The 26,578-nt window shown below is 46.9% G+C and overlaps 2 protein-coding genes across 2 annotated transcripts in view; one reads left to right on the forward strand and one right to left on the reverse strand.

Moving 5' to 3' along the window:
* Nucleotides 1-26,578, forward strand: part of LOC139047030 (phospholipid-transporting ATPase ABCA3-like) — a 177,823-nt gene that overhangs the window by 81,936 nt on the left and 69,309 nt on the right. The gene's annotated exons all lie outside the window — the stretch shown is intronic.
* Nucleotides 9,117-17,690, reverse strand: LOC139061145 (ATP-binding cassette sub-family C member 2-like). The gene is made up of 3 exons (XM_070540766.1): nt 17,656-17,690; nt 13,710-13,904; nt 9,117-10,864 (listed from the first exon to the last, which is right to left on the reverse strand). Exons 2-3 carry the CDS (start codon nt 13,817-13,819, stop codon nt 10,708-10,710), a joined length of 267 nt encoding a protein of 88 aa, XP_070396867.1. The 5' UTR covers nt 13,820-13,904; nt 17,656-17,690; the 3' UTR covers nt 9,117-10,707.

Raw genomic sequence — 26,578 nt, forward strand, 5'->3', positions numbered from 1 at the left:
GATAAGAAAGACATTTATTGGGGAAACAAACTGAGAAGTTCAATTTTACAATTGGGCTGAATTCTGTGTGACCGAAGTTGTGATGAAATTAAAAATTATGCCAGCATGAGGTGCTCTCAGCAGGCGCGTGACAAAGTTGATTGGAGATCGCTGGCAGACACCTCTTCCTGCAATTGGCAGAAAGAGGCAAAGGGTGATGATGCACATGATGTTGACGTTGACGATGGCAATATTCAGTTAGAGTTCCAAGGAATCCAAGAGTCAACCTGGGAAGCTTTTTCAACCTATAATGCGCAAATACGACCCAAGCCCGAGAAAACACATAGGACTCAATGACGTCGTGCTGGCGTATTGCCGCTTAGGTTTCACCAGAAAAATTGCAGTCAATTATGTAAAATAATGGATCCTTGCTACAACCCTTGAAAGGGCTCTAAGTTCCTAATTGCATAAAAATAACACGTCGTTATATGGGTCACAAACAACAATTGTTTGATTGATTGATTCAATATACGGAAAGTTTCGCTTTCAATGGCTAAACCGACCGACCATGGCTAAAAAGATTTCGTGTTGCTTTTTAATGTCTCTTTAAAATTTTATGACACGATTTTTCACTCAATGAAAAACTTCATGTCAAGTGTGGCCAGCGCAAAAATCATGTCATGTCAAAATCTGCAATGACAGGAGACGGTGCACTGTGAATAAAAAAATGTGGGCCTGAGTTCCCACAGCGTCATGATTAGCATTTATTTGTTGTAATTAAGTTATTTCAGCCGTGTACAGCCGGTCATCGTCGCCGTCCTATTGCCGTTGTCAACAAACAGACTCGCGACATGCACTGTATCTGTGGCCTTATTATAATGATTATCATTATCATTTAATGCAGAGACGTTCAGCCATGTGGTAATACTTTACGGAATCTCATACGAGGCTACATATGCCGATGTCTGCAATATATCTCACATATACAATTCGTTCCCAAAGTTGGCGGGGTCTACGTAATTCTTCTTTCGCATGCCGTTTTGAGGAAGCAGGCTCTGATTCACAAGCTGCCCGTTATCTGAATCCTGGTAAAAATGATTGTGTGATTTTAACGCATGACAGAAGCTACAGAAACGATCTCAAGCTATAGGTGCATGTATATGATGCTTTGAAAAACAATATTAAGGTCTGAACTAAAATTTACAGCCGCCAGATCAGTATACGAAAGTTATCTAACCTATCAATTTAGCTAGATCTGCCGAACACACACAGAAAAACATATTTCTTGAAGACATGCAGGTGTCATTCTCCGAGTGAATAGGATCAATGTTCGTTTGTTGGAACAACTGTGGATAAGTGAGGCAACAGATGATAACTTCGTGGAAAAGATCTTTCAGCCGGCTTGTGCTTGCTCTGTATAACTTATACCGCAAGGCGCATAAAGGCGCAATAGTTAGCAAAGACATATTTTTCCCATTGCCTTAATATTTTAAACCTATTACATGTTTAACATTTCAACGGTGTAGTTTCCCCAGCATATGCCGCGAGCTCACACACAAGCGGAAACTATGATTTTGTGAACATTTATTATTGGCGATGCCGCCCTTCTACGCTATGTGGTTTTTTTTTTATACGAACCATATTACGAGAGCTCAACCCAGCTCCTCAGGCGCGGCGGTGTCGCCTTCAATACCACGTGACACCGTGACGTCACGACAGAGGAGAAACGAGGCTCCAACTCGCGCCGTCGCTCGCGGCGTCGCCCCCCGCATCGGACGCGGTGAGCGTCGAACAACGCAGCGTTCGGCGCGACAACGATTTATTCATGAAGTGCAAAGCCGCAGACACCGACACCGACGACACCGGCTTTTCTGCGACACGAGCTCCTTAACGCTCTCGCGTTAAAATAAAGGCTAGTATGCTTCGAATCCTGGGCTTAACCTTAGCTAAGCCACAGTCATTTTTTCCTTAGACTATTGCTGTCGTAATGACTGCGCTCGTAGCAAGATTTATCTACTCAAAAGCACTCCCAGGAGAGACATAACTTTTTTTTTGTAATCCGGCTCATGAAGAAGTTGCAAGCAACAAAGCCGCTCACGAGCTCGCCCGAGCACTATACCACCGGGCAACTCTAGAGCAGTCAGTTTCAAGGATCAAAAATAGCATCATCACGTACAAGGAAATTGTAGATCATTACAAAGCCGAAAGAAGAATCTTTCCGCCTCCGCATCGGTCCCTCTCTCTGGAGGATGCTCGCATTTGGCGGCGCCTCCAGGGAAACAATTATACATTATTATACGTTATTTTACGTTATTATACTTAACACAGGCGATAGACTATAATGACGCCCTCTGCGAAATTTGTAAGCAAAAAGATACGCTAGACCACATAATATGGAAGTGTGCTAGCTCCCCAGGGGCCAAGGAAAACATTGACAGTACGGAAGCCCGGGAGGCCTTGCTCCAGAGCGAGTCTGAAGACGACCAGCGTCGTCCAATCCGCCTGGCCGTTGAGGCTGTGAAGACTCACCGTCCTCAACGCGCGGGGACTGCTTCGTTCTCACCCCCCCCCCCCCCCCTGCCTACGTATAGGTTAAGAGGCGGGCACCCCAGCTCGGTGGAATATTAAACTTTTCAATCAATCAATCGTAGCAAGATTCGCCTAAAGTTCAATTTAATACTCCCTATAGTGGGACTTTTCAGGTAGTGCGTACGCATTATATCTAGTCGATCGTCTTAAACTCATGCAACAAACGATTGATTTAGTGGCCGAATTACGCACACCACAGCTCAGTGTATTGAGCATGATACAACGTGCTGTAAGTATTGCAATGATCTATTGGTAGTGCCTGATTGGTGAACCATGTTAATCAGGATTAATATTACTTGGCAAAATTAGGGTAATCACAATTATTTTAACTAGACCCATGCAATATTAACTACCCTTAAGGAATCCTGATCATGCTTAATTAATTTATCGTTAGAGAGCCAATGCTAGCCTTAAATATATTCTGAAGTAACATTAGTTAACATTGATTAGGCTTAAATATTTACCCTAAGTGATTCTTGATTTGGCCAATTTTCAAACCTAAACTAATCTTCATTAGCCTCACCATTCTTATATAACCTGAATTAATCATCACTAACTACGCTTAATTTCATCGTAAACAGTCATATTGATCTTTCATTAACCTGAATGATTCTTGATACCTCTTCAGTACTCACCATATGTAGTCATAGTCATAAATCTCAATAGTCATACGTAGTCATAAGGCATTCCCATGTATACTCCGTAGGACCACATGTTGATGATGATGATGCGCGTCGTTTAACGCCTTACAGAGGGACGGACGGACGGACAGATTTGCGAGCGAAGTAGCGCTCGGAAATAGGTGTAAACGTTTTTTAGAGCTTATTAATTTTTCTTGAACGTCATCAACAATCTTAAAAGCAAATTAGGCAGGCGTGTCTGGTGTGCTTGCGCGAGGGTCGCTAGTAGAAGCGCTTGCACATTCTCGAACGCACCTGCAAACCCACTATCATTCTTCAATGCGTATCGTTGCCCCGCTGTTGTCTGCTGGAAGTTGTTGATCATCAGTAAACCAGCCCGGTGTACAAGGTGTCCAAACTACCGTGCACGAAGATTTAAGTATACGCATGTGCCACGTAGCTCGACAAAGGTAGTGTTGTTTGTCATCGCTTTGAGACACTCAGAGATTATTTTTTGCATTCTGCCAAATTACATAATTAGTCCTAATTGAATATCTTCTCAAATATTATAGTCAGCTGAAAGTGTCAATGAGAACATTGTAGAGCAACACGAGGAACTCCCGATACAGCTTGCTTTTGCTCAATACGTGCTGGACAAGTGTTTTCGCGGGATCGAATCCCGGCCACTGCGGCCGCAGTTCGATGGGGGCGAACACACCGGTGTACTTTAAGTGGTCGTTAAAGAACCCCAGGTGGTCGAAGATTCAGGAGTTCTCCTCTACGGCGTGCCTCATAATGAGGAAGTGGTTTTGGCACGTAAAACGCTACAATTTAAACAAAAGCGCTTTTCCGAGTGTGAAAGAAGAACGTTAATACACGGAAAGTGCCTCGAGCGGCGAGTCGCGCGGCGCTTCCGCGTGTATTCTCGGGTTTCTTTCACGCTCGGAGATTGTTGGGTCCGTTGCGTTGGATCGTTGGGTGCGAGACGCCGGGGGTCCTCCACCAGCGCGTGCGAAGGTGGCCCTAATGAACACCAGTGACATGGCGGGTGTGCCTGCAGACCTGTCACGATGCGCGAGAAAACTTTAGATGATCACGGCTATCACTGACGTCACTGATGGCTCGATTAACGGTAACATGGACACGCTCGAGTAGGTCCAGCGCGATTATAACGACTCTACCTTGTGATTCTGGCTGCAGGACCCGTCGCTCGCTGTCGGCATCGTGTCGAGGGCCAAGGCACAACAGATGCGCATGAGACACATCCGCACACAGCACATACGCCACACACCATCTGCGTCCACCTGAACTGGGTGCCCGCCGGACAGGGTACTAACACTACGGCGGTCATTGGCAGGCCGAACGTTTCCTGCGGCACGATGCAATTTCATCTCGTGCTCGCAAATGCAACCACAATTCGCAAATCTACAGCGCACCACGTGCAAGATAATCGCGTACCAGTACAATCACAAACGCTCATTGAAGTTCATGCACGCGGTGTTGTCCCGGGTAACCGGCCTCGACGGCTTGTATATGACCAGTGTTATAGGGGAGAGTTCAATTGCCACTCCGTGGCTGAGTGTGCCTACTGCCATCTGGACGATGAAAGGACTCGACACGCCAAGCACAGGCTGCACACGATCATGGAGCGGACTCTGGAGTTAGTGAAGAAACACAACTTTCAGAAGTCTGTAATCATCGCTGCCATCAACGTGCAAGGACCTCGACGGAGACTCGGTCATTTACGGGACGGCCTTCAGCACAATCTAGGAAAGGTGGAGGGACAAACCCACCCACTTAAGCAGGTTGGAACACGTTGGGGTATACAGCCAGCGACTAAAGTCCAGGGACAACGGCCTCGTCCTGTACAAATACGTTCTCTTGGGTCACTTCACGATCTAAGTCATCACTCCACGCCTGTCACCAGGTGGTAACGTTGTAGTAGTGCACAAACGGTATCACAGGCGTCTGCATGGGCCACGTCACGTACAACGGCCAAGATATCGCCGTCGCCGCCGTCTACACCAACGTCGAGGTCACCCAAGAGACGATGCAGCGATTCATGTATACGTGCTCGATACCCTACGACAAGCCCGGGTTCACAACCTGCTGCGATAACGCTGGAGAACGAGAAATGCCGCTCGCCATCTGTGGGCACTTCAACAGCGACCTCTCGGATGCTCAAAACGCGTGGTTTCCGAAGTACACGAGGGGAGTTGACCTGCCAGTAGTGTAGGAAGCTCTTTTCTGGTTGACCTGAATCAGGTAGACCTTCCGCTAGTGAAAGTACAGACTTGTCACGTATTACGCGACTTATTGTGCATAAAACAATTGTTTCAAACTACTTGCGCGCATTTCCGAAACACTAGAGCTCCATAAAAAAATAAAGATTACGATAATGCTGAAACAATATCGGAGAAAGACCCAAAGTTTTAGTTGGAGTGTCGGGTGACCAAGCCTTGTAGCCTTTTAGGCCACCGATTGATCGCGCACTTGGAAGGCTGTTTTCAATGGTGCGCTGTTAAATATGTGGGTGAGGGACACAAGAAGAAAATATGAAAGGAAACGTCACGTTTAATGGACTGGTCGAGTGTAGTTTTGTAATATTGTTTCATGTTTCATCTCTGGGAAGAAAAGATTCAGTCAAGGAAAACATATCTAACCTAGGATAACATTTTTTCATCAGCTTAAATTGCTACCCCCACTTTCACCCTCCATCAGCCAGCGAATAAGAACGTACGCTGCTGCTACTGAAGCAGCGTCTTCTTACATGTCTCTTGGGACCAGAGGTCGCGAGGGTATATGCCACCCCCTATCTCGGGCGCCATGCTCGTTTAGGTTAGCTTCGGTGCGCTGCAGAGAGGGCTCTCGAAATGAGCTCCACTCCTTTGTTGCCCAATAGAGCAGAAAACCAGACTAGTTTGACTGCTATTCTGTAGTATTCCTAATATCATTCCTTTTATCTTTCACTAAGTGGAACATATCACTAAGTGGAACATATTTGCAACACTATTCCAATTATCATGCGTGACGTATATGGCCCGAGTTTAAGCGTTTATTTAAACATCATTTCCTCCGATGAGCCAGTACTTTAGCTATAGCGACGACATCAGTGCTAGGTTTTTTCGACGCAGTGTGAATCACTTCACTGACCTCACACAGAAATATTTGATAACATTGCAGCCGTTTACCAAATATCTGCCCACCAGTCGCAAAGATCGTCTGGTACAAGGAAGCGATAGCGCATAATTTGCCGCAGGTTCAGGTACTTCTCAATGGTATGTAATGAATGCGAACAAGTACAAATGGATGTTACACTTCTGAGATAGCCAATAACAAAGGTTCCTAAGGCCAAGATCGACATATGCACAAGAAAATAAACTGTTTTTCAGGGCCACACTTGAGAGTTTTGCTGTATGTATTTACTGTGTAATAAACAAATGAAGTTCAAGTTACAGGAGTCTGCGCACGGCAGCGTCGCTAGAACATTCTGGGGTCCCAAAGATGAGAGTCATGGATTACATGCGGTCACTAGATTCCACCTGCTTTAGGGCAAGTCAGTGACGGTCTTCTGGGAGACCACGGCTGCTGCTTTGGCGAGTGTTCTTGGGTGCAACTAGTCATGAATTAGGCTGTTTTGAGGACAATGTTACGAAAGTACTTGGAAGGAACCTGTCACCAAGCCGGGTGACCTTCACCTGCTTTCGTGCACTGAGGAGCCCACTTCAACACAGAACGACGCACTTAAACTAGCACTTCTATGTGATTGTTTTCCACGGCGTATTTCACTGTTAAAGGGAAGCTGAAAGGTTTTCCAGAAAAAATGAGTGAACATGTGTACATAATGGCTTTCAACCCTCCGAATTCGAATATCGTATCGAAATTGCGCGAAAGAAAGCGCAAATATGTTTTATTTCGACGAAAAGTGCAGCAGCGGACACGCCCAGCTCGCGCGTCTCGTTTCCGCCTGTGATTGGTCGAGCGACCCGTGACGTCAACTTTAGCGACCGACCGCTGCCGCTCCACATGAAGCGCGGTGCCAGGTAGTTTGGTGCCATAAGGGAAAATTAAGAGGTAATAGAAAATTTAGAGAGACTGCGTTTTTCTGAAGAGTTCCGCGTTGCTCCCTGCATGTACGAGCCGATTGCAAAGAGCCAGCCTCTCGAAGAAGCAAACGATGCTGGTGCGAGCAGTGCTTTCGACGAGAACGAAAGCAAAGTCTTGGGATCTCCTTGTGTTGGAAATGCTCTTTGGTGAGTATGTTTTTTGCAAAGCGATCTAGTGATCTCGCCGATCTTTCGCCGATCTAGTGAGCTCGTTTCCGGTCAAACAACTGCAGTGTTGGGTTCCTGCATGCCTCTTCGTGGAACGTAAGCGGGGATGCGATCGTCGGCATTTGTGCGCTGTCCAAAGCTGTCGGCAACCTACAAAGACGGTTCAAACGTGTGAAAAGCTTCCCGGTTCATGCAGTACGTGTAGTGACCTTCATCTGTGCGCCATCCGCACACTACTCGTAACCGAAGTCGTAAAGGCGGCGAATTCCGTCGGCTACGTGAGACGGTCGGTTTCTCGCTGTGCGCGAGAGACGGGGGGAGCGTAGCGTCCTGGCGTGCGCCGGCTTTCCAGCACATGCAAACTCTACATTTGCACTGCGTTATGGTTGCTGCGTGCAGGCTGTTTTACAACACACGTGCAAATAGAAAATTGGCGGCGCTTTGCGACGAAACCTGCGTCGAGGGCGGGAAATAAACATGCACGTAGTACCTTCCGTTCAGCGTGCTAACATGAAGGAGCTCGCAGTAAATCAAAATCCAGATTTGGGCGAGTTCGTGTATTCATAAGGCCTTCCAACACCACTTATCATCAGTCAGTGCACACTCGTGCCGTCTTTGTTTTCGTTGCTCCGATCTTTTCGCGCTGCGTTTAGAAAGCCTGCTAGTGGAAATTCTAGTGATAATCGTCGTCACGGAAGTGGTTGGAGCACAGCAGTGTTGTTCTTGAGGGCTTGAAATTCTTTCGCTTTACAGCAGCCTCCCACTTCCTTAAAAGCTTCTTGTCTTGTGGGAAGCAATGGAAGGCAACATCGTCGCGGCCGCTGGTGTTCGTGCAACCGTAGGCTGCACAGAAAGACGGCATGATCGGCCCACCACATCAGTTGATGCTGCGCACGTTGACCACCACTCTACATACACACAGACGCACCAACAAAGAAATGCAGGGTCGATCGAAGCAGATTACGACGGCACGCACGCAGAAACAAGCACGGTCAGGCACGGTCGCGCCGGCTGCGAAGGAGCAAAACACTAAAGTTGACGTTACAACACCGCGGTTTCCGGTCTCCGCTCGGATCGTCAGCGTCAGCAGCAGCGCGCGGCATTCGACGGGGGGCGGAGCTACAGCGCAATTTCAACAGATGATTACGTCGCTCCTATTTGAAAAAAAAAAACCAAATTTGACCTACATGGTTTATAAGGTTCCCGCATCCGTATATGAGCGTCTTATTGAATTCGACAGACTCTTCAGCTTCCCTTTTTAACAGTGAAATACGCCGTGGAACACAATCACATAGAAGTGCTAGTTTAAGTGCGTAGTTCTGTGTTGAAGGGGGCTCCTCAGTGCACGGAAGCAGGTGAAGGTCACCCGGCTTGGTGACAGGTTCCTTCCAAGTACTTTCGTAACATTGTCCTCAAAACAGCCTAATTCATGACTAGTTGCACCCAAGAACACTCGCCAAAGCAGCAGCCGTGGTCTCCCAGAAGACCGTCACTGACTTGCCCTAAAGCAGGTGGAACCTAGTGACCGCATGTAATCCATGACTCTCATCTTTGGGACCCCAGAATGTTCTAGCGACGCTGCCGTGCGCAGACTCCTGTAACTTGAACTTCATTTGTTTATTACACAGTAAATACATACAGCAAAACTCTCAAGTGTGGCCCTGAAAAACAGTTTATTTTCTTGTGCATATGTCGATCTTGGCCTTAGGAACCTTTGTTATCGGCTATCTCAGAAGTGTAACATCCATTTGTACTTGTTCGCATTCATTACGTACCATTGAGAAGTACCTGAACCTGCGGCAAATTATGCGCTATCGCTTCCTTGTACCAGACGATCTTTGCGGCTGGTGGGCAGATATTTGGTAAACGGCTGCAATGTTATCAAATATTTTTGTGTGAGGCCAGTGAAGTGATTCACACTGCGTCAAAAAAACCTAGCACTGATGTCGTCGCTATAGCTAAAGTACTGGCTCATCGGAGGAAATGATGTTTAAATAAACGCTTAAACTCGGGCCATATACGTCACGCATGATAATTGGAATAGTGTTGCAAATATGTTCCACTTAGTGATATGTTCCACTTAGTGAAAGATAAAAGGAATGATATTAGGAATACTACAAAATAGCAGAGACAAGAAGCTCCCAAGAAGGATGAGCAAGCCAAGGACTTTCGTTGCACATAAATTCCGCTTATTAAGCGGTATACGTTTTTTCATGTATGTTCCATCTGTCTAGTGCGACATGCGTGAAGTCAGATTAACCGTGCAGCTTCAGGCTGGTTCATCACGTAACCATGTCGTCATATTATAGCGATTTAGGAATGGAGTGCTAATGGTCGCATTTTGAAGACTATGTTCAGCGCAAAGAATGCGCATAAAACGTTCTCAAGTTGCCCGCTAGAGATATGGACACATTACATAGTCTCTATTGAAATCAGTTGTTATTTTTCTTACCTAAGGATTTTGATTTTGTCCGATGTTAGGACACCCCGCAGATAAACGTCGATTGGAAGTACCCGGTCATTATTTATTTCCGTAGACAACCGATATATTCTGCGCATCTACACATCTTTTGTTATTAAAGGTTGTCAGATTTTCTCTTTGTAATGCGACTAAACGCCTTGTAGGTAATAGATAAGGCTCTTCCTTACAACGATTGCATCGCACTCAACCGTGTTTGTCCAGTGGTAAATACAGGATAGCGGAAAGTTAGAAGCACATCTTAGCTCATTATCAACCCAGATCCAGAAAGGTACTGCCATCAGCGCTGATGTTTTGAGTCGCATTCGTTATCGCGGTAATATGATGACAGTGGTAACTTTTCTTCCAGCCGAAATTCCCCATGAAACAGAGCCGACCGACTTGGAGATGTGAGATCTTTATAATAATTTAGTGCGCGAAACAGAAGACGCCATTTAGCGCCCACAGAAATTTAAAATTTTTGGATAAATATAAACACTCCCAAATCATTCAAAAATGCAGTGCTTCTTCGTGAAGGAACTGCATAAATGGCCTGTGGAACTTTTCGTCCAGATAACTTCCGTACTCGCGAACGCATGATATCACGAAAGGCCAGCGTCACGATTGCTTCTCCAGCGCGGTCTAGGCAACTAGTCTTTCAGCTTGCGTTTTTGGCATTGCGTAGTTTGTGCCCTTCGATCACATCTTGCGAGATGTGACGCCAGCAGCGAAGCACGGTTTCACCAAGGCAGTCTACAGCCCCACGTCTGCGAGCTGTTAGTCATTTTCACAGCTCAGTAGTCGATGCGTAGTCTTGGCCATGGGCGTCGAAAGGTAGGGCTCCGGCGTTCTTGGCCATCGTGTGGAATGCGTAACTGACGTCATAGAGTAGCTCCTTCACCGGCCCGTACTCCAGAACGGTGCCATCCGCCATTACAAGGATCCTACAGTGGCAAAATAAACGCAAGCACGAGTCAGAGTCAGTCGTTGTGGCGAACTTGAACGATGCAAAGCAGGACAGGTCTGAGTGAACGCGTTCGTAATGCTATGTTCACACTACGGTCGTAACGCGCGTAACAGCTCTTTTGTCGTATCGAACGTAACGGCTGGAAAAAACGGTACGGCAGTTAAGCCGGCGCCTTTGTTCACATTTACTGCTGCTTAAATTACGGCTTTTACAACAGGCCAATCAAATTTGGAGCTGCAGAATCGACGTCACCAGTGGTCCAATATGGCTCCTGCCAACATGCGAGCGCTGGCCGAGATCTAAGAAATTCACGCTCAAAACAAACTTATAGTCATGTATTCAATCGCCCAAAGACGACGAAGGCGACGCAGAAGGGTTTAGGTGCGGCAAGTATTTCTCGACAGGGCCATGGATGGCGATTTTCACAACCTTTTCGCCAAGCTCCGAGTTGGTGACGCTGCGATGTTTCATAACATCATGCGCATGTCGCCCCAGCAGTTCCGCTTCCTTGAAAACCTAATGAGACCACTCATCGAAGTTCGGAGCACGCATCTGCGGCCATCGATTTCCTCGGCGGATAAACCAGATGAACTGAAAACAGTCTCGCAAGGCGCACTGCAAAAATTTTCACGAACACAGCCAATCGTGCGCACGGAATGGCGGAATGGCACTTCCCGCGCCCGGGGCTGTCTGCAGACGGGAGTATGGAAGTGTCGTCACCGGTTGTTGAAAGCCGAAAGCTTATCGGTCATTGGCTGTGTCGCAACGGTCGTAACATAACAGTCGTAAATGTTGCCGACCCTTTAACACTCTCACCCACGATTTTTGCGAGAATTGCGCACGTTGGTACCTTTACGTTCGCAGTCTGAACTAGACGCATACGCTTGTTGCGCTTCCGCTTATGTATGTTACGAAAAATCGGCGCCTTACGAACGTAGCCTGAACATAGCATAAGACACACTATACCTGCGGAATGAAACGCGTCAGTACCACTGTAAAGTAGGACGCAGCATACGTCCAATTACGCGAGAGTGTCATGTGATGGTGCTACGAATGCAGTCACTAAAGTTGGTGCCGACTCTGATCAAAGTGCACGAACCAAAATTACGCCATCGTCACGCAAACTAGAGACGGTAGAAACGAAAGTATGCTCATTAGTTCCTCCTAAACATGGCGCGTTTAGTTCTGCCAGTATAGTACACATATGTGCACGCCAAACGCGCACAAAAAATAATTCATTTGTATGCAGTGCGCAGTCAATTTTACCGTAAGGCATTTATAAATGCGATATGCGCGCCAGTGGTCATGGTAGAGCACGTGCCAACGAGAGGATCACATAAACGTGACAAAGGTGTGGCACCACTACCGTAGCCGTGCGGAATGTTGGCGTTGAGAACCGACACCTGTGTGGTGGTACTTCGGCGACTTCGTTGCTCGCCGATGATTTACGAGGTGGTACATGCGGCGCAGTCGGGGTCAATGAGGGGCGTATTTCTTCTTGTAGCGACAACTGGCAGGTGTCATTCGCTGCCAGAGGACCGTCGTGGAGGGCAAGGTTACTTCCTAGAACAAGCGCCCAATTTGCGTGAAAATATCTAAATGATACTGTTCGGCGCTGCTAGTCTTCTGTTACAACGCTCTAGCTCAGCTTTTGTCTGCGTTCGACGTGAACCACTTCACAATGTGCCTTTATGGAGTCGCGTACCGTACGTACATTTCGTTCTTTTAACCAGCAGCACGTATACTGCAGCTCTTTACGCGAGAAGCGGCGCTCACTATAGATTATAATGACTGGACCAAAGAGTGTCAGCGGAAAAAAAAAAGAAATTGGAGCGATTAGTTTTTCTACGGTGTGTGAGAAGATATGCTGTTGGCGATATTTTCTTGGAAACCACGGAACGTACCAGCCGTGTTCAAGACAGTGTATATCCTTGGTTGCGTCAAAAAAAAAAACATGAATTTTCTCGACGCTTTCGCAGAAATCCTTAAAACGGAAAAGTGCAATTCAGACTTGGCATAACAAGCACTGCAGTGTATTTATCAGTTTCACGCTGTGACTGGGAGTCGCTAGCAAATTCGGTTTTCTCGCAGAATCCTTGGTCGGCACTTTCTATCATGGTGCACAACTGAGACGAATTTGCAAGTTTCGATGCAAAAATCCAAACGAAACACACTGAAGCTTAATCACGTTAAATTAAGCGAATCAAAGAAAGGTAATCCATAAATACATGAGAACGACTAAAAATCTTCTTAGAAACACAAAAAATACAACAACAAATAAATAGTTGTATGCGTGGAGCTCTGACCTCGCTTTCTCTGCTTTGCGTTACCTCAGAGGGCTACAGAAATTCCAGACTGCGGAGTAGTGATTGCAACTGCATCAGTATGTCAATGTCGATTCGGCCACGTAATAACTGTTTGCTGGTGACACCACCGATGCAACTTCTGGCTGTGCTAGTACACAAACATGGCGACCACGATGACGTCGTCAGTTCACCTATTATCACGCGTACATTGTATTGCTTCTTGAAGGTGACCGTATTTTTACCAGATTATCGCTGTTATCTCCGTTGTTGGCAACTTCTCAGCGGGCTAATTAGCACCCAAAGGTAGCGACCACGCTGACGTCAGCGCGAACCATGTATTGAGAGCGACTGTCGATTCTGCCGTACGCTCAAGATCTCTCTTGAACCGCGCGGTATGTCTTTTCGAAGCGACGCAATACACACTATTGACGTAGGCACACTTTGTGACGATGTTCGATTTCAAAATGGCTGATAGGAAACAAAACGGTGGGCAATTATCGCAACGTCATCGCTCACTTGTCGTAGTCGAGCACGGCGTGAATGCGATGCGCAATGGCGATCACAGTGCACTGGGCGAAGGCGTCCCTCAGCGTGGCCTGGATCAGGCGGTCCGTGTCGCCGTCCATCTGTGACGTTGCCTCGTCCAGCACCAGTATCTTGGGTCCACGAAGCAGGGCTCGGGGCAGGCACACCAGCTGTCGCTGGCCCACGCTGCGCGGCGTACGGGACGATGTAAAACACCAAAGAAATTTCATTGGAGTGTGACACCTAGGAGTCTTGGGTGCCCAAGTGCATTTAGACACGTCGATGCAACGTAGCCTAAGAAGGACGTAAGGACGTACAGCATTTGTCAGAAGTATAAAAAGGCTACTTCGCACCTTTACAATCAACTCCCGTTAATTCAACCCTTGAGTGCCCGCGAGATTAGGTCGAGTTACCCATGAGGTCGAATTAACAAACGTCGGCGAAATGCATGAGTTAAACTATTTTGATTGCTCGAAGGCTATCGACGTCGACAGACTACTTCATTGGGGTATTACGATAACTATACATGTGGATCAGTAACCCAAATACCTCAACACTGTCGTCGGCACTGATTACATCCTAAATAAATATCCTGTATGTTTCGTACTGATATGACAAGGACGTGTCATATTGAATCATTGACTAAATCATGATCACCTACAGCTGGAGTTCTGTCACGATGTAGACACTTCCGTCCACATAAAGGTAAACTCCAGCTTCATTTTGCGCTCCTTGCTACCCACACAGATTATTGTTGTCTTCTCTGGGGCACCGGGGCCTTATATAACGTAGAAATCATTCTTCCATTACAAAAAAGAGGACTTCGGTACATTGCAAGCGCCTCGCGCACTAACTCCATGTCCGGATTGTTTTCTCATTATGAAACAATCAGTATACACCAGAACACCGTGAATTCAAAGGGCGCCGCCATATTGATGAGCGCCGGTCGCGCAATCTATCCCAAGCGCCGCGAAGTAGCAGGCCTGGGCTGCCACGCCGGGAGATGCGACCCGGCGCGAAAGCGAAACTTGGGCTTTTTAGCTGGGCGGAAGGCGTGTTTCGCGTTTTTTCTAACCTGTCATTTTCGCTGTCTGGATTCAATCAAACTTCAAGACCTCACGCAAGTCCGCAATGGCCACACTGCATGCTGTGCAGACTGCAGAAGCGAATACATCGGGTAGGTACGCTATTACGTTTGCACAAACCGCGCGCTATATGCTAGAATACGTGTGAGCTTTTTGGCACGTAACCAGTGAAGGAATTTACAGTACTGTGTTGATGCCATTTATTTGAAAGCACGCAGAACACTGTCATCTGCACTTTCAGTTTGGTCTTGTTTGTCATGGTCTCTACTGGGTTGGCCGCGTTTGGCAACCAACTGGCGAGGTCGTTTGACTGCCTGGTTAGCAGACGCCTGCCCTTCACCACCTGCACATTGAAAACAAAATAGATGTTATTGTAAGAAGGGCTGTAGTTCTTTCCCATGCCATCACTATTGCGAAGATATAAAGTCCTCTCAAAATGAAACAGAAAATACACCAGGCCAATTGTATCCTGCAACCACTTAAGAGTACAACATTCAGAACAAAAGCCTACAGCACTCGAACAAGCAGCATATGATGCTAAACCTGCACTCATTGAAAAATGAGGTACTACAGTAGTTATAATGTTCAACTACATGTGCATTCAGAGCCCGTATAACAGGGCGAGCATGACAGGTGCAGGTGTTGTACAGTTGCACAAACCATGACAGGGCACGTAAAATTACCATCCCTACTTAAAGCTGCATCATCAGGACCCCTTTGGTACAAGACAACAACTGCACCTGCATCCCAAGAAATTAGCCCCACCAACTGCAGCTACCTGGTACCAGACCTGTTTCGTTTGTGCGAGGCCATTATACTGTTGGCGCTCCCTTAGAAAAGAAAACAGTAAAAAAAAACTAGTGAGAACGATGAAAATTTTGTTACAAAATACAAGAATAATTAAGCACCTTATTTTCCTCGCCATGTGAACGGAAATATTTTGCGCTTTGCCCCGCATAACAGCCCGCACGCAGTTTAAAGCTCGGGAGGCTCAAATGAATTCGTTACGAATGACACCTGCAACACCAGCTCGTAAAGGTAGGTGCGCTGCAAGAACACCTTCGGCGACGAGTAGTCGTCGTTTACGTTTTTGTGGACGCATGCTACGTGACGAGCAGACTTCGGTTTACTTTCATTAGCAATAACGCTCACCAGCAAGGCCTACAACTTGTCGTTCACGCTTAATGGTCATTCCGTGCACCAGCTGCAAGTATCGCTAACCGCAAACTCAACTATTCCGCTTAACCGTCGGGAGCTCTGCCTGAATGAAAACACGAAAAGGCTTGCCTTTTTGTTAAAGCCAAGGCGAAGCACCGGCGCGGGATTCTGCTCTGTAGGCTTGTTGCCCAGAAAGTGCTAGGAGAAAACCTGCGTGTTACACGTATTACGTTCGTAGGGCGCAAAGTTGAACGTGGCACCAAAATATACACAGATCGAATACTCACTCGTGCATTTTCACTGGGTTGGTAGTTCTTCCTATTCACTGCAGCTATCCACCGGTGGCGCAGCTTGGCATTCTTCGTTGCGGATGGAAATCGGCGCAGGCTGAAAACGCCGCACCGGCACGATTCCCTACGTGTGTTGTGCTCTTCGCAAACAGCGCTAAGCGACCTGCTCTTTTTCCGCTGGTTGTTTTGGCATCCAAACACGACGCGATGATGCCCAGATGACTTCTTCTACTTTGGATCCGTGTGAACGGGCACATTTCCGCACTTTGGAGCCCTAGAGCTGGCGCTTGCCATGTCTACTGGTCGCCGGCGAACACACTTTGGCAGCCCAGTACAAAATTGCGCCGGTCGACCGGGCAACCCGGGTGCGAGAGTATGCGTTCGCTTAGTCTGGGTGCGAGACTAGCGTGTTCTGGTCTATAGAGGACATGTATAATTTTCGTTTATCTTTTTGTTATTTATTCCCCCGTAAAGAATACAGACTGTTTATTACAAGATTATCTATGGGCATACAACACAGTGACTCGTGTATCCATAGCACTGGTAGGTGGCTTGTAGCGTGTTTGCGCCAGGGCTATTTACTTAAACCTCCAAGGTTCACATGGCCACCCTCACTCAACAAATGGGAACAGAGCGGCGCTGGATTCGCTACATAACGCTGAAGAAAAACGAGGTAATATTTTTAGTTCTTGGTTAATGTTCTTACTTGAAGCTGTCCTATTATCATTTGAATGATGTTTAAATGTATAAAATGTTTAAAAGTAAGTTACGTCAGAAAAAGCGTAAAGTACGACATACACACACCCTACAGCCCTGATAGCTTCGGGATTGTAATAAGAATATATACGAGAAAACATGGCTCTCTTACGCGGAAACTCAAACACAAACCCTTTTTCAAGCTTCCGTTTTGTTGGGTGAGCAGGCCACGAAAAATGCCGACCGCTTAGAGGCTAGCAGCTTCGCTGTAAAAGAACGTGAATGTACAAACACAGTGGGACAGCGTTTCTCCTGCCTTCTATGTTCTCATGTGCTAAACTTCTTTGTTGCCTTCAATCAGCATGCACAAATGTAGATATGCGTCTTGGGTACCGGATGACGTGCCTTCTTTTTTTCAAGATATTGTAAACACACACACGCAAGCACGCAAGCGCGCGCGCGCGCGCGCACACACACACACACACACACACACACACACACACACACACACACACACACACACACACACACACACACACACACACACACACACGCACACGCACACGCGCACTCACGCACGCACGCACGCACGCACGCACGCACGCACGCACGCGCACGCACACGCACGCACGCACGGACGCACGCACGCACGCACACACACATTTTAAAAAAAGGACAAGAAAATGCCAAACGATTTTGAGACTGCACCTGAGGTTCGAGCCTCCGTATCCGGTTTCGATGAGCAGTCCCTCCTGTTAGCCCGCTACCAGGTCGGATAGGTGCGTGACTTAGCGCTCTCCCAAGTGGGTTCGTCTGTCCATATATATATATATATATATATATATATATATATATATATATATATACCGCTTAGACATTATAACATGGACGTACAGACCGTGTCGGCTCCTTTGTTTGAAAAAACCGATGGGCGCTTTGTGGTCGCTGAAGTACTCTTTAATGGACAGACATGGCGGCATCGAGATATTTAACGTTGGCTAGGAGCCCTTCGGGGCGGCTAGCGGGATATTCCCGCTAACGAGGGGCCACAGTGATTTGCACCACGTCTGGAAAGCGCAACTCGGCCACGACTGTGCCGCGGGCCATGATCTCGAAGCGTCTCTAGTTCTCGCCTTGAACACACCAAGCGACTAGTGTCACGCGGTCGCGAGAAGCGGAGTATTCGGTGAATTTTCGTAACATCGGTGGTCAGGCCAATGCCGACAACTACACTGGATTTTCCACCTCGTGAGCCAGATAATAATTTTGCATTAATAAACAAAGATAAGCACATAAGTGTGCAGGAGCCATCGATGAAGTTGCGGCAAACAGCCCCATGCTCGTGTGCACTGCTTGGCCTCACGAGGGACATGTACAGTCGAGTGCAAAGGTCTATAGACAAAGGTCAAAGGTCTATATGCAAAAAGAACACAAAATTTCTTCTAGCACAGCCGTGAAGCGTGGAAGTGTATAAACGCATAACGCTGGTCCAACAGGGTCACGTGGGAAGTAAAATTGATTTCGGCCTTTATGCCTAGACTGCGAAGAAAGAATAAGTTTAGCGGCAACTCTGGCGCTTAAACTTTTTGCACTCGACTGTACATCGTAGTGGGCGAGGGGGGGGGGCGTGAACCACATTGGCTGACTTGATTCTTGCGCACCTGCTTAATATGGAAGCGACAACTGCACCATCACGCTTTGTGTAATGTGGTTGATTAAAAGAAGTTCTTGTCAATGCAAGCAAATAACCCGAGGGAGCGAACGAACAGGAAGTGATGTGCAGCTCTCTCGCCATAACCGCGAACACCCGCTGTCACGATGCTGGCGTGATGAACAGCGCAAATAGAGCGGAGCGAGCGCTTCTCGCTGGCTGTCATTTCAACGCGTTCTCGAAACCTGAGATCACGTGCCCTCTAGGCATTAGGTGCGCAGGAAGACAGCGTACATGAAGCCACCAGCCATCTCGACTTGTCCAGCCTTGCACCCGCCGGAGAAAACCCTCAATATGCATCGTCTCGGGCCGCGTATACGCTCAGTCGAGCGATCAGCCATGCGCAGCCACGGCCGGCCTAGAGGAGTAGACGCCCGCTCACATCCCCACCCCGTGCCTTTCGAACGCTTGATCACGTGACCTCCAACATCAGAGATGCGCGAGAATGGTGTGAATCAAGCTATCATTTTTCTTTGGCTCAACCTGGCCTGCCTTCTCTCGCACCTTCTTTGTATGCAGCGCATAGGGTGCGATAGGATTTTATCGTGACTCGGACTTTATACGGATTAGTCTGCAGTGTCCTTTAATGTGCTATCGCAATAAAAAAAATTATGTGAGGATATCGCTAGTCACTGCCTATGTCGTCTAGTTGGAAATAATCCAAAGGAGCTATTGTTGCATGAAAGCTACTAGACGCGTCCCTACGTTTTATGCGTGTAGCACTGATAAAAAAACGGGTGGCTTTCCGGGTGCGTTATAAAAGCAGTAAGAAATCAGAATTTTGTATGTAACGTATGCTAGTTGCAACGCGTGACTCGGCGTGTTATCATCGTTAAAAAATGCAACAATGCGAAGTTGGGCAGTATTGTACGAATGCGTGATCAGCGTAACAGCACAAGTAAGTTAAAAAAAAGAGAGATGACAGAACGACGGCTCAGTGCACCGAGTTCGGCCATCGATTGTGTGACCGATCTAGCGTCACTATTTCTGCGTAATTTGCGTTGTTCTAACGGCCAAGCGTTTGAAAGGTGTTCACTCAAAGATGCAAAGGAAGACTAAGCGATCGATAAAGTCCGCCGGAAAGTCGGTGCACTTCTGTGGTAGTTGCAGAGGGCACCACCGTAGTCGCTGATGCGCGAGTAGCAGCTTTAAGGGACGCTGGTTTGCATAGATAAGCCAGCGACATCGGCAACGCCTACTCTTCAGATTTATGTAAAAATCACTCACAGCACCCTCCCCTCTTAACACCTGAGTCCCAAGCAAAGCCTGCTTGCTTCAATTACGTCGAGGCCACTGTTGCCGTCCCATACCCCACAGTCTATTTCGCGTGTTTTTCGACAGCACACGGGAGCATGAGTCATCAACAGTTTGGGACTGTGACTACACCAAAGAGCCGCGAGTAATTTGGGAACTGGGCATAACCAGCAAGAAAGAAAGAGAAATGAAAGAGCTTCTCTCGAAGAGCGAAGAAATCACAGCGACACTGCCAGCGAAATGTACGTGTCGCTTCACCGAGCGACACTTACATTGCCCTTGCTAAACCTTGCAAGCGCAATGCAAGGTTTAGCATTGCGCTTGGGCTTTTTCGCTTTTAGCCTCTACTATGGGAGTCAGCCACACGGTTGTTTGCTCCGTAAGCCAGAAAGTTCCGATGGAGTCCAACCGCATGACCTAATAAATTTGGATGCTTTCCTTTTTTTGCTTGCTTTTAATTATGAGTTCTTCCTACTAAAATTGATTTTAATTTAACGTGTAACTTCACATTTCATCAACACTTTCTCAAAAAAGACCGGAAAAATTATTTGTGGGTATAAATTGCAATATTCCACCCAGTTCTTTGTCAGGCCCCCATATAGGGGACATGAGCCACGAGTTGAACGGGAAGCGGCAACGACTCCTCGAATTATGTTCAAACTATACGCGGGTGTTGCATAACGCCGCGACGCAGCGCTCAATTGAGCTCCTGCTTGGACTGAAGGGACAGCGCCATGGCACCTACAAGACCTCTCTTCCACGCGGGAAAATTCTTGAAGAATTTCTATTCTGCTGCAGGGGCAAGAATCCATAGCCTCATTGTCAGTGTCGTGTTTCTGTGCTAGAGCGCTTTTGTTTGGGTCCGGCTGTTGGTGAAACTCAGTTATGCTTATATATATATATATATATATATATATATATATATATATATATATATATATATATATATATATATATATATATATATATATATGTGTGTGTGTATGTATGTATGTGTGTGCGTGTGTGTGTGTGTGTGTGTGTGTGTGTGTGTGTGTGTGTGTGTGTGTGTGTGTGTGTGTGTGTGTGTGTGTGTATCGGTGACCTCTCCGGTCTCCTCCGACTCCGGCGCCCGCTCCGTAAGCGCCTTATTAAAAAAAAAATGATGGCTGGAGGCATGCGAGCGGTATGTGCGCAGGTAACCTAAACAGGTTACCTGAGCCATTTAATGCCTGTCATTATTACTTAGACATGCATGCACTTGCTATTCATTCAGTGTTCGTAGTACTATGGAGCGAAACAACCTAGCGCACGTACTTTCATCATACAACGTTGCCTTGGTCGCTGAAACTGACCCTTCGGTAATTTCGGAGTGGAGGCCAAGCTTTGCAGCTTGTCGTTGTGCATTTCTCTACTACCCTGGTAATATAGTAGAACTAAAAACCTCCTGCATGCGAACCTATACCATAACGTCACAAATTTTGATAGGGCCGAGTCAGTATAGTTATTGTTGCATGTAGGCATTATGTGTTAGATAAGCAAGAGCTTATAATGCAGCACTAACTTTACGGACTTCGGGTGCGGCCCGCGCAGCGGCATGAAAGTCGGTGATTGGTCCGTGCACTTTCCAAAACGAAGGCGTTTTTCTAGAAACCAACGCACGTGGAAAGAGACCGTAAACAGTCCGGTTGCGTTTATTCAGCGTGACAAAGCACAAAGAGTCCAATTGCATCATGCATAACAACACGGCTCATAAACATCAACCAGAGCATAAAACATTACCAAGTATATCGTAATTAGGGAATCAAAATAGCCAGCGATTTATCCGGTACTCCGCTGTCTCCGGGATATGCCGCAGGTATTCAACTAGCACTGGGCAGGCCCATGGGCCTTGGGGTCATGTTCTTATAGCTCCATCTGAGACCCTGACAAGATAGCCGGTTTATATTTGTTTTTGTAATTATGGGCTGTATATCTTTATCTTTCGAGACAATTAGTATTCTGAAAACCTACTTGTTTCTCCATATGTAATAAAAATAGAAAAAATAAGATCATATAGGGCAAATTCTGTGGTTATTCTACTTTGCGCAAAAACATCTTTTAGCACTTGCCGCCATCAAAGACAAAAATTTGCATCATGGTGCCGAGCGGAAAATAATGCTAAAATACGTTGTAGTAGTGCTTTTATAGTTAAATAGATCTCCAAAGCGTAGTGGCTTTCACACTACCACATTTCAGCCACCCGAAGCACGGCAAAAGCATGGCCTTTGATATCCTGGCTCTTGGTACTCGGGATGCCATTATTACAGATGTCGTGTAAAGGCACCGCACAACCTTGTGGGAGTTGAGAACTTTATCGCCATGCTATAAAGCGAATGCACTGAACATTAAGAGTATATAATTATCCCTTTTCGATCTGATTTATCACACAACAAGCAACCATCGCCTAAAAGGGATCAGTTGACACAGTTAATTTGCCTTCGTTTTGATGCAAGGCCTATTAATTTCCTTTAATGTGCAGAAGCCGTCGGTAGGAGGCAGGGACGAAAGCATGCGAATAGGGACGCGAGCAAAGCTACATTTTTTTACAGTAACGATAATTTCATTGTTTTTTCACAAAAAGGCGTTGCGCACAAAGAGTTCAGGTTTTCTTTGCATTCGACCTATGCGCTTTCTCGGGTCAAGACTCACGCTCACTCAGCAGCAGCTGTATTTTGCAGCCTCTTGGCTAATTGAGCAGCAATGCTCCAGCGCCCTATTACTCTGAGTTTCGGCTCTTTTTCTTCTTTTTAACAAATATCGTGACGCTACTGTGCATATATGTTCCAGCCAAGGGCTTACTATTTATATCGCGGAGTGCACTGACTTGATTATCTCGTTGCAAAGCTAATTAGTTGCCTTGCAATAGCAGTGCGTGGTCAGGGCCGATTTACGCTCGAGCTGCACGCCACACCACCCGCCTGTCCGCACGCATGTGGTCGGGTGAAGATTCGCACATTTCGCAGGCTGGTGCGCACATTTTGGTTTGCTCTGCGTGTGTGAACCCAGTGTGGGCCAAAATTTGTGAACGCGTGTGCGAAATGTGCACTTTTCCGCACGACCACACGCGTGTGGCAAGCGGGCGGTGTCACACCCCGAGCATAAATCGGCCTTTAGTTAACCAGCTCTAAGGCCGGGATAAGGCTGTGAAACTGGTGCTCGGCCTGCACAATACTCCATTATCACACCGGTCAGTTGGTGCAGTGCAAGCACATATTCTCGAAATGTGCAGACGTACCCGCACGCCACCCGCCGTGGTTGCTCAGTGGCTATGGTGTTAGGCTGCTGAGCACGAGGTCGCGGGATCGAATCCCGGCTACGGCGGCCGCATTTCGATGGGGGCGAAATGCGAAAACACCCGTGTACTTAGATTTAGGTGCACGTTAAAGAACCCCAGGTGGTCGAAATTTCCGGAGCCCCCCACTACGGCGTGCCTCATAATCAGAAAGTGGTTTTGGCACGTAAAACCCCATATATTATATATGTTATACCCGCACGCTCACGTAGTCCAGTACAAGCTTTAAAAATATTAGTCCTGAAAGTTTACGAACATATTATTTCTTTAAACATTTTAGTAGCACTCCGTCACCAATTCTCTACCGACTTGGATTGGAACTGTGATTTAAAACAAAGAGCTTAATGCTCGGGTACGCCATATATCGGCATTAATGTGTGTTCGAAAAATTTATCAAGAACTCTCAAGTTACTTTCCATTCTAAATATTTTTCGGCAAACAGTTCGAGCTGTGGACGTAGTGAGGATACATGTCCTTCAAAAAAAATATTTTTATGTATAGTAAACCATTCCTAACAAAAAAGTAACGAGCCTTTTGACTGGGCACTAAAGTTGTTATTTAGACAAAAGCTAGAAGAAGATATGTTAAGGGGAAATTAAAATATTCTATATACAAAAGTAAGAAGGAAGTCTTTTAACGGTGTACTTGAAATATTTTATATACCAAACTAAGAAGGGAGTTTTTTAACGGTGTATTTAAAATATTCTTAATAGAAAGTAGGAAGGAAGTCTTTTCACAGTGTGTTTAAAATATTCTTTATACAAAAGTAAGGAGGATGTCTTTTAATGGTGTATTTAAAATATTCTTTCTACAAAAGTAAGAAGGGAGTCTTTTAACGGTGTACTTAAATCATTCTTTATGCAAAATCAACAAAGAAGTAGTTTGACAGTGTATGAGCAAATGTTACTAGAAAATAAATGTAAATAGAGTGTCAGTAACGTAAATAGAAGGTTGGTGGAAGTTCTAAATAATGTCAACATGCATTTTTGTAAGAGTAAATATTTATTACCAGAAGTAGCGCTATTTAAGTTTCGCCTATTAGAGGCCTTAGTGCCTTACTGCCTTTACCATTTACGTTATCTATGTGGACATTCCAGAGCGGATCGCGTGTGAATGGGACGCCGATATACTTAATTTTTTTAACGTCAGTGAGTGCACCGTTCCCAAAAGTATACTGATAATTGATATACATGATAATGTATATACTGTTTTATTCGGATTTAGTTTTATTTGCCAGGTATCGCACCCACGGTTAATCAATGACATCGCATAAAAAGCATGATATAAAAGTCGCAGTTTCACCCGAAAAGCGAAGCATAGATCACGATAGCAAATTATTAGAAAACTATACGAAGTAAGGATAGTAGTTTTATCGGCCGTATAAACTTGGAAACATTCACTTACTAAATGAATTAACAAGCATGGTGTCAGCGCGTACAAGCACACAATAACACATCACACTCGATGAGCGCGGACACTCGCTGTCAACGCGCTGGTGCGAGCAAGTGCGGCAGCAGCAGCGAGCGAAGTGACCTTCAAGCCGTATATCGCTTCAACGCAACAGCGGCTAAAACACAGCGCGCACAAAGGTATGAGCCGCTTGTAGACCCATTTCAAGATACGGCGCAAGTATATGCACTTGTTGGCGAAGTTGAAGCCGCCTCCCTTCTCTCTCCCGCGCTGCCTGCTACTTTCCTTCATGTATGGCGCGCGAGTTTCAGCTGCGGTCATCAGTTCCCCTTGCGTGCGGTCACGAAATGCGCAGTTGCTGCCGGAGCACAACACCGCGCCCCCCTCCCTTCCTCACTTCCATCCCCCACTGCCTTTCGCGCGACGGAAAACAGCGCGTTTGCTCTCCGGCCGCTTTCTCCGCGCGCGCCAGACTGAGCCGCGATCGTCGGCTTCCTTTGCGTACTTTCGCTCGCACATACAGCATACGACGCGCGGCAACGGTGTTATCGCCCTTGGGCTTTGTTCGGAACATCACGGCAACGGCGACGGCAGAAATGAGCTTGGAGTGTCCACATTATTGCTATCGCAAAAAAACAACATGCGCTATCGTGAGCAACACTTAGCTTTTCTTTCATTAGGTGCCGGAATGAGAACTGTTATCACAGTTGACATACTGGCTCATTTTTTGCGCATTACAGATCTGCGCGTCTTCTTTGGCGTGGTTGACCGGGGACTCAGTTGGACTCCGACAGCAACGACTTGCTTTCTCTCTCTCTCGAAATTTTCTTCATTCGGATGGCGTGACATGTTGCACGACAGCTGATGAGGATTATATGATCACTTGAGCAGTGCCGACAAAGTGGTGATCATAACCGTAAGGGTTAATTAACCCCGTTCCAATTTAGTATCGTCTTTGTGACCGCTTCATTCAAGCACCCGATTGGCAGCCAATGCCCCACCGTGGGTATGCGCCACGATCATCATCAGCAACAACTACTACAACGACCCACTGCCTCGTTGCAACGTGGCGCGTGTGCCGTGCGCGAGACAATAAGCCTGGTGCCAGGCACGCGGCGGTCGGCGAGCTCCGTGGTCGTTCGAAAGCAGCGCGGTGCAACGAAGGAAGCAGCCTCGGCTCAGCTAAGTTTACCGGGCAACAGGAATTCACCTCAGCGCCAAGATGCAGTTAGGTGAGTGGTGGCTCTCGACCTCATCCGCGCAGCGCCAGCAATTCTCGCTTAAGATTACGAGTGCTTAGGACGCGTACTGCGAGCTACAAGCATTCATAATCGGGTACGTACGGCGTTCGCCATTATGAGACCCCAGCTACAACCATTCCATAATGTCGAAGGAGCTTGCAGTTGCAAGAAGCTTTTTTCTGCCGTGGCAGTTATGAGATGGGGAATCGGTGTATGCGGTTCACCAGCTCTAACTTCGCACCGAAGTACCGTTACGGGAGGAGCGCGCCAATCCAACTGAAGTGCCGTGGCGTTTTGAATTTTTTTTCTCAGGGGAGGGGGGAAGAGTACTCACTTGACGAGCGATGGGGAAAAAGGGGAGAGGGGTCTGGGAAGGCCGCGTACTGACAAATTCAGGGGAGGGCGTAGGGGGGCATGTGCCCGGGATGTCACCCCTCGCTACGCCGCTGCTGCTACGTTACCTATAGTGTGAAGTGCTGTCACGCTGTAGCGACAGTGAAGAACGACGCAGTGTTAAAATTGTGAGTTTCGAATTCAACATCTTTTCGGGGTAAACCTGCGCCCATCAAAACAGGCGACAGTTAAGCGCAACGATAGCGGCGAGCCAATTCGCGATCGTCGAGATTCTGATTAGAACGACAAAGCTGAGCTAGTTGGTAAGGATTCCTAATGCAAAGAAGGAAGGCGTGCCGACACGGACCC

Source organism: Dermacentor albipictus, chromosome 6 (genome assembly GCF_038994185.2).
Source record: "Dermacentor albipictus isolate Rhodes 1998 colony chromosome 6, USDA_Dalb.pri_finalv2, whole genome shotgun sequence".
In the NCBI taxonomy this organism is placed as follows: domain Eukaryota; kingdom Metazoa; phylum Arthropoda; class Arachnida; order Ixodida; family Ixodidae; genus Dermacentor; species Dermacentor albipictus.